Source organism: Monoraphidium neglectum (genome assembly GCF_000611645.1).
Source record: "Monoraphidium neglectum strain SAG 48.87 unplaced genomic scaffold scaffold02887, whole genome shotgun sequence".
Classification (NCBI taxonomy): Eukaryota; Viridiplantae; Chlorophyta; class Chlorophyceae; order Sphaeropleales; family Selenastraceae; genus Monoraphidium; species Monoraphidium neglectum.
This window is the reverse complement of record NW_014010741.1, coordinates 1-7,817: the sequence shown is the minus strand read 5'-3', so window position 1 is coordinate 7,817 and position 7,817 is coordinate 1. Positions and strand designations below refer to the sequence as shown.

Sequence of the window (7,817 nt, the reverse complement as noted above, 5' to 3'; positions counted from 1 at the left end):
GGACGGCGCCGCGGCCGCGCCGCCGACGCCGGCGGCGCCGCCGAGCCCGAAGACGGCGCAGGACCTGTCGCGCCTGGACGAGTGGCAGGCGACCATCGAGTCGGCGGAGAAGGCGCTGGGGCGCGACCATCCTGCGGTGGGGCGCGCGTGGCTCGACCTGGCGAAGGCGCTGCAGTCTGTCGCGCTGCACAGCGACCGCGCGCGGATGGCGACCAAGCGCGCGTTTGATGTGGTGCTGGCGGCGACGAAGAGCGGGCCCGCGGGGGAGAGCTTCTCGTACCTCCTGTCGCGATACACGGAGGGGCAGCAGCAGCAGCAGCAGCGCGAGCGCCAGCAGGGGGCTGCCACGGCGCCAATCTCGGCTCAGCAGCAGCAGAGACAGCAGCAGGACGAGGCGCAGGCGGCCCCCGCGCCGCCGCGCAAGCAGCAGGGCGAGGCCGGGGCGCGCCAGCGGCAGCAGGCGGCGTCGTGCGCGCTGCACGAGGCGCAGCAGCCGGGGACGGACGGGGGCGACGCCCGAGGGCGGGCCGCGACGGGCGCTGCCGCGGACGCGCCGCAGCTCATGGCAGTTGACGTGATGTGAGGCGTGGCCGCCGTGTATGGTATGAAGCCCTCGCTGCTGGTCGCAGTTTGCCACAAGGGAACCCACAACTCTGCCCCCATGTACCCCACGCTCACACCAATATACATGCCTGATACGAGTGTTTCGGCACAGCTGCCCTTTGTGTGCAACAAACATCCCCTCACACCAAGCAGACATATCATATGCGGTGCTGGGTGGTTGGCAAAGGCTGCTGCGCGCCCTTGGCCCCAGCCCCTCCCAGTTCCAGCATATTCCTCGTTGTCCGCTTCCCTGGGCTTTCGCGGCTGCCCAAATGTTTCGCGGCTGCGAGGGTCCCGGGCTGTGTTTGCGCCTGCGTCCATCTTCCCTTGGCCACACCTCATGCTGACATCAGATGAGCGGGGACGCCTTTCTGGGCGGGCTCCAGCCAGCCACCGGCTGGTGCGGTGCTCTGGGCGCTGCACCGTCACCAAGCCGACGTGTTTTGCAGCGACCGCAAGCCACTACACACTTCTCTCTACAGCAGGACGATGGCGTTTCGCCACACTAGTTTGCTTTGGTAGACAGGATGCTCGCTGTTCGTTGGGGGCCATAGATCCCTCATCCCTCGCACTGGGCCACCTCATCATGAATATGAGGTGGATGCCGCGTGTCAACGGCACACTCCACACCCACATGTAGCCAAGCGTGGGGTTAATGCCGAGGAGTTTGAGAGCCCCGTCCACGCCAGACCTCCAGCTGCTCTGGCAAGGCCAGCACTGCAGGAGAGGGGTTCCAAGGCACAGGCCGGCACACCAACAGACACGTCCTGGCCTGTTGCAACGATGCACATGATTGTGGCAGCGGTCCACACGGAGTATAGGTTTGCTCCAGTGATAATCCAATCACACCCTGGCGTGGCCGCTGACTGTACAACACTCCCGGGTGTCGAAGTGGGTCAAAGCCACATGGCCATGGTCAACTCCTGACGATGTTCAGGTGGCTGATAGAGGATAGACAGCCGGTTGAATGCAGTAAGCCTACTGAAGTTGTGGTAGACACAGTTGTAACCAACAAAGGCTAGTGATGTGGCGGCTGAAGCCCACCAGAAACGCCACATGGCGTTGCACACCCGCACACCTGCAGTGCGGTACAGAGCACGCGTATCAATATCAGTGTCGACCAGAATGCTGTAAAAGAAACACAAGTTGAGTATCTAGGTTCCAAAACCGATTTCTCAGCCAAAGCAGTATTCTCCGCGGCGAACTGCCGCGATCCAGCCGGAGATCTTGAACAAATAAAGGGTATCTCATGGACGAGTGGCCGCCTACGCTGCGCAAGCGCTACCACCACGTCCGCGTGCTCGGGCAGGGTGCCTTTGGCGAGGTATGCACTGAGCACGCCGCTCGCGCAGTCCGCATGTGCTGCTCCCCAGCTCCAGACTCCGCGAACAAGGGCACAGCGTCATAAACACGGACAGGAGTGTGGCATTGAACAATCTGAAGGCGCCCAACGGGCCTTTGCTGCGCTGCAGGTGGCCGTCGCGGTCGAGCGCGCCACCGGGCGCCGCGTCGCCGTCAAGCGCGTGTTCCTACGGGCGGGCGCCGAGCACGCTGCGCTGCGCGAGGCGCGCGCGCTGCAGGCGGCGGCGCACCCCAACGTGGTGGCTCTGGTGGAGGCCCTCTCTGAGGTGGGGTTTGCGGTGAATGCTCCTGGTGCAAGTACGTGCTTTGGGGGGCGGCAGCAGCTACGGGTGTCTGAGGCTGCATCAAGCCTGCACAATTTCATGATTCGGGCCTGCGGCAGTGGCTTGTCTGGCTGCTTGCCTAGTCAAGCGGCACAGCTGACGCCTGCATTAAAACGTTGCTCACTTGAGACTGGCCGAATGGCCACCCATCCTGAGCATCGAACACGATGTGTGTCACACACCATCTTGCAGCACATTGCCTGCAACCAGCTCACTATATTGCCTCGTAAACCCCAAATCTCAAAATCAACCCAGCAGGGATCTCAGCTGTACTTGGTTCAAGAGCTCTGCTCAACAGACCTCTCGCGCCTCATCGCCGCCTGCTACGACCCGCTGCCGCCCCAGATCACCAAGGGCCTCCTGAGGCAGCTGCTGCTCGCGCTGGACGCCTGCCATGCAGCGGGTGCGCCAGCCGGGCCGCCCCCGCCGCTGCCGGCAGGGCTAGACCGTTGAGGCGCCTGTGTGGCGGCACTGCCTCGCGGGCCCTGCACGCGCGCTGCGCGTGGCGGCACTGACCCCCACGCATGCACGCCCGCCGACTAGCTGTGATAGCTATGCAGGCTAGCTGACATTTCGCGCCTGCATGCCGTTGGCTCGCCATCATGCAGCAGCGGCACCGCTGCCCCGCGTGCCGCCGCGCTGCCAACCACCCTGGTGCTCGTGAACCACACCCAGGAGTGATGCATCGCGATGTGAAGCCCTCAAACCTGCTCATCTCGTTCGAAGGACTCCTGAAGCTCGCAGACTTCGGCCTCGCACGCGGCATGGGGCCAGAGGGCGCTGCGGCGCAACAAGACAGCGTCGGCTGCACCAGCACGGCCGCGCTCGCGGCTGCAGCTGCGGCTGCGGCCGGTCCGGGAAGCGTCGCGGCCAGCAGCGGCGGCGGCGGTGGCTCCGAGTCGTCCGGAAGCGGAGGGGGCAACCCCCGGCCGCGTGCAGCCGTATACGAAGATGCGGCGGCGGTTGCCGGCCGCTACAGCGCCGCCGTCGCCACCCGATGGTACCGCGCCCCGGAGTTGCTGTACGGCGCGCAGCAGTACGACGGCGCGGCCGTCGACATGTGGGGCGCCGGCATGGTCTTTGCCGAGCTGCTGGGTGCGCGGTGCTTTCTGTTAAGGGGGGGCGTTGGGGTTGGGGCGGATGGGTGCTTGGGGGTGGGCTGTTGATGGCGGTCCGCCGCATGAGAGACACTGCTGCGGGGACACGTGGCAGCAAACACGTACACCCACATGACCTTAGAGCAGTGACAAGGGTGGGTGCGGGTTGTTGAAGGTGTTCATTGACCACGCAGATATGATGCGTGCCACACGCTGCGCATATGCCCCAACCCCATCCCCTCAAGACACACGCGCACACACACAAACACTCACACACACACACACTCACACACTCACACACTCACACACTCACACACTCACACACTCACACACTCACACGCTCATGCACACAACCATTTGCAGACTCGATCACAGCACCCCCTCCCTTGCCCCTACCCAAACGCACGCCCCAGGCTTGGCCCCCCTGATACCAGGCAGCAGCGACATCGGGCAGCTCGCGCTGATGCAGCAGCTGCTAGGCAGCTTCTCGACCTTAGAGTGGCCTGAGTTAGCGCAGCTGCCGGACTGGGGCAAGGTGCTCTTCGAGGAAAGCAGTGGTGTTGGACTGGCGGCGCTGCTGCCCGATGCGCCAGAGGATGGACTGGACCTTTTAGGCCACATGTTGAGGTGTGCAATATGCATACATGTGTGTGCGCGCACGCGTGTGTGTGTGTGTGTGTGTGTTTGCATGTTGAGGGGGATGGGTGGGTGTTTGCGTGCTTGTGTGTGTGTTTGTGTGTGTGTGTGTGTGTGTGTGTGTGTGTGTTTGTGTTTCGAGGGGGGCAGACTTGTTCGGAGATGGGTGCTGCAACAGCTTGGAGTTGCATTTGAGAGCTTTGCTGCGCAAGTGCGTGTATGGGTTGGGGCATCACAGCGCAGTGTGTGAGGTGATGTCTATGATGCGAAGGGATAAAGTGGGTTCCTGCAGATCACATGGTGCTGTGCAACTCTGGATTGCTGGCGCGTGCCTCTCATCCTCACAGTGCTGCTACTTTTGCGAGTGTTCCTGTGCGGCACCGCGGTGCCAGTCCCCTCAACCGAACCATCATGCGCCCCACTTTTCAACCATCCGCGACCTCCAACCGGCCCTCAGATACCCCCCACACGGCCGCCCCTTCGCGGCCGCGGCGCTGGCGCACCCCTACTTCTCAAACGCGCCGCCCCCAGCCGGACCCAGAGAGATCCTCCAATTTTCAGACGCGGCCCTCTCGCGCCACGACCACATCACGCAGCGCCTGGCAGCGTTGGGCAGCTGAGCAGGCGGCCGCCGCTTTTTGTCTCAAGAAGCTTCAAAAGCCCGTCGCCTGTCGTGCGGCAATCAGCAGTCGCCAGGGCCAGCGTCAGCGCGTGATCGAGCTGCACCGCGCTGCCCTGCCCTGCGCAGTTGCCGCCAGCAGCCCGTCGGCATCGCCGCGGTCACAAAGGGAAGCAGCGCCTGAAACGGCGGGCCACTGGCCTGCAGGTGCGCCATGCTCTCAGGCTGCGCGGGGGTCATGGGTGTCCATTATTTCAGTGTTTGCAGGGCGCCGATCACCCGCCTCTTACGCCTGTTCATATGACCACAGGGTACTGCGCGCTGCATGCCCTGCTGACTTGGGCTGAATATGTGTCCGCCCCCTCTGCTTCCCGCAGGGCCCTGCTGCAATTGCACCACGGCTGCAAAGCACCGCCAGCCGTGCGGCTCGCCATGCCACGAGCCCCGCAGCAAACGCAGGTGTTCTGGCTGGCGTTGACCTGCCTAGCGGAGACTGTGCGGCGGGAGCCGAGCAAAGCGATGCCCTCCTGTGTTCCTGTCGGCACCAGAGCTCGCTGCACTGCTGCAATAGAGCGGTAACACTTAGTTGGGCGTCGCCCTTGACCACGCAACAAGGAACGCAGCACAGCAGGGCCTTTCGTGACGGCGGCCATTCCGGCCGCTTAGTCGCCCACCACCACCACCTTCCCATGCCGCTTGCGGTAGCGAATCCCAGACCACTCAATCCCGTCGTGCCACAGCGTCCACAGCACGCACAGCGGCAGCACGGCGCTCTCCACCCACAGACCCGCCCACAGCCGCGGCCAGCTGATCGGGCCAGCCTTCCGCAGGATGGCAGCGCTGCCCCCGCCGCCGCCGCCGTCGCTGTGCTTCCTGCTCTTCTCTGCTCTGCTGGTTTTGCTATTGTCCCTAGAGCCGCCGCCTCCGCCCGACCCCTCTTCGCTGAGGGCGCGCATCAGGGTGAGCGACTCGGCCGCCATGTACGCCAGAGAGCACTGCGCCAGCGCAACAGAGCAGACGAAGAGCCACAGGGCGGCCGCCTGCCACAGCGGCCGGCCCTGGCAGCGGCACACGGCCGCGACGAGCGCCGCCGCGGCCTCCTGCGCCGCCCACAAGCCGCTGACTGCGCTGCCGCCATCAATCCCGAGCGCTGCAGCTGTTCGCGCCCAGGCGGCCGCGGCGAGCGGCAGGGAGCGCCGCACGAGTTCGTCGCACGCGGCCGCAAGTAAGGCGGCGGCTGAGGGGCCCGCGAGGCAGGCGAGCTGCAGCAGGGCGGCCGGCAGGCTGCAGGCGATGGAGAAAGAGGCCCAGCTATGGCAAGCCAGGAAGGCGTAGTGCAGCCTGCATACAACGGTGTGGGTGACGTTTGTTCGAGCAGAGGGTGGGTGTCTCAAGGGGGGTGTCAGGCCAGGCGCAAAGCCACCGGGGGTGACGCTCACGTGCGTCGTTTCGTGGAAGGAAACCCACAGAGCGGGCCACGCGCGCGGCTGGGTCTCTTCTCGCAGTAAGCAGTCAACGAGGGAAGCCGCGTTGCATAAACAGGAGATTGCGGCAAGGACGGAGCCGACAAAACCTCTCACCGGCGGTTTTCGTCGTCCTGGTACGTGTCCAGCACAAACAGCTGGCGCCTGAGGTAGTTCCAGTAGCCCCTCCAGCTGCCGCAGACCGCGCCGCCCAGCAGCTGCGGCAGCAGCGCCGCGCGGTGCGGCACGACGGGCAGGTCCAGGCGGGTGCACAGGGCGGCCAGAGAGAGGTCGTCGCTGTAGCCGCCGTCACGCCAGGCCTGGAGGTGGCGCCGGTTGTGGGAGCCCCAACGCTGCTTGACCGCTGAGGCTCGGTGTGCCAAACAGAAACCGGGAAGGGGCAGCAACGCTGACAGCATCACGGGCAACGAACGGCGTTGCAATATCAAGCGCGCAGGCCGTGGAATGAGAGAGCGTCCCGGTCCGGCGCCGGCGCCAGCGGGAGCTTCGCTCAATAGGCTCGGCAGCCTCACCTGCAGCAGTCCGCGCGGGTCCCCCCGCAGCTCCCGCGCGCGCAGCATCATGCAGCCCCCCCACACGATGGGGGCGCGCCGGCTGACAGCGAAGCCGATGCTCAGGGGGAGGTGGTAGACCAGCACCGCGTACGCGGGCAGCGCCGCCCCCGGGGCCACCAAATCGAAGGGGTAGCCTGCAGGGGTTTCGCGTGCAAGCAACCCAGCAGAGGGCAGGGGAAGGTCGGCTTCATGGGCGCAAGCGGACAGAGTAAGGTGCGTCCGGGTTGATCAGGAGCAGGCGAATCTCAATGAACAGAAGGGGGACCTGCATGGGGGAAGCATGATGCTTTTATGGACGACTCATCGCATGGTACGCGGACTTTTATTGTACTGCCGCGGGGTACTGCACCGCCCACCGGTGGCCATAAAGGCGGATGGGTCCTTCTCCAGCTCGTCCGCCAGCCGCCCGATGGTCCCCGGATGCAGCGCCACATCATCGTCCAGGAACAGCACGTAACCCTGGTCACTAGTGACATCCTCGGCGGCAACGCCGTCGCCCACCCCGTCCAACGCCGCATCAACGCCAGCCAGGAGGCTGCGGCGGGGGCCAGCGTCGACACAGCGGTGGAAGGCTATACAGGGGGTCGAGCGGCTCGGTTGAGGGAGCGACCCCAGGGCGCCACGTAACCAAACACAACCCGCAGGTTGCAATGCTGCAACGAGTTGTTGATGCAGCCCGGGGCAAGGAGCGGCCCCCAACGCGCGGTACACGCGGCACCTCCACCTGTGTATCTTCTGGCTGCAGGTCGTGGCGCGGCCCGCGACGATCAGGGCGTCGCCATATGCTGCCGCCGCGCCTGCCTCGGCAGCCTGGCGCGGCCGCGATGCCCTCGGCGACGCACTCGCAGCATTTGCACCGGTCGTCGCTGCCCCGTTCGACAGGCTGCGTCTGGGACGGAGGCCGTAGCGGTGTGGCGTGAGCCGCGGCCCGTCTTGCTGCTCCTGCTGCTCTTCCGCTGCTTGGGCTTGCTGCTGCTGCCGCTGCTGCTGCTGCTGCTGCTGCTGCTGCTGCTGCTGCTGCTGCTGCAGCTGCTGCTGCTGTTCTCGTCGCCACTGCAGCAAGGACGTCACCTCTTGCGCTGCAGGATCCACAGCCGAGTCCACCACAAATACGAAGCGAAGAGGCCCCTCTAGGGGGG

General features: G+C 65.2%; 3 protein-coding genes across 3 annotated transcripts; 2 read left to right on the top strand and 1 right to left on the bottom strand.

Moving 5' to 3' along the window:
• Positions 1–205: 205 nt before the first annotated feature.
• MNEG_11746 (hypothetical protein) lies at positions 206–583 on the top strand (the record flags this gene model as incomplete). Its single annotated transcript, XM_014039784.1, has 1 exon — positions 206–583. One exon carries the CDS (start codon positions 206–208, stop codon positions 581–583), a length of 378 nt encoding a protein of 125 aa, XP_013895238.1.
• Positions 584–1,852: 1,269 nt separating this feature from the next.
• On the top strand, positions 1,853–4,641 carry MNEG_11745 (cyclin-dependent kinase 20; the record flags this gene model as incomplete). The annotated part of the gene is made up of 6 exons (XM_014039783.1): positions 1,853–1,927; positions 2,076–2,231; positions 2,547–2,691; positions 2,964–3,383; positions 3,799–4,012; positions 4,479–4,641. 6 exons carry the CDS (start codon positions 1,853–1,855, stop codon positions 4,639–4,641), a joined length of 1,173 nt encoding a protein of 390 aa, XP_013895237.1.
• A 661-nt stretch (positions 4,642–5,302) lies between these two features.
• On the bottom strand, positions 5,303–7,529 carry MNEG_11744 (hypothetical protein; the record flags this gene model as incomplete). Its single annotated transcript, XM_014039782.1, has 5 exons — positions 5,303–5,981; positions 6,221–6,423; positions 6,637–6,812; positions 7,035–7,137; positions 7,521–7,529. 5 exons carry the CDS (start codon positions 7,527–7,529, stop codon positions 5,303–5,305), a joined length of 1,170 nt encoding a protein of 389 aa, XP_013895236.1.
• Positions 7,530–7,817: the final 288 nt, after the last annotated feature.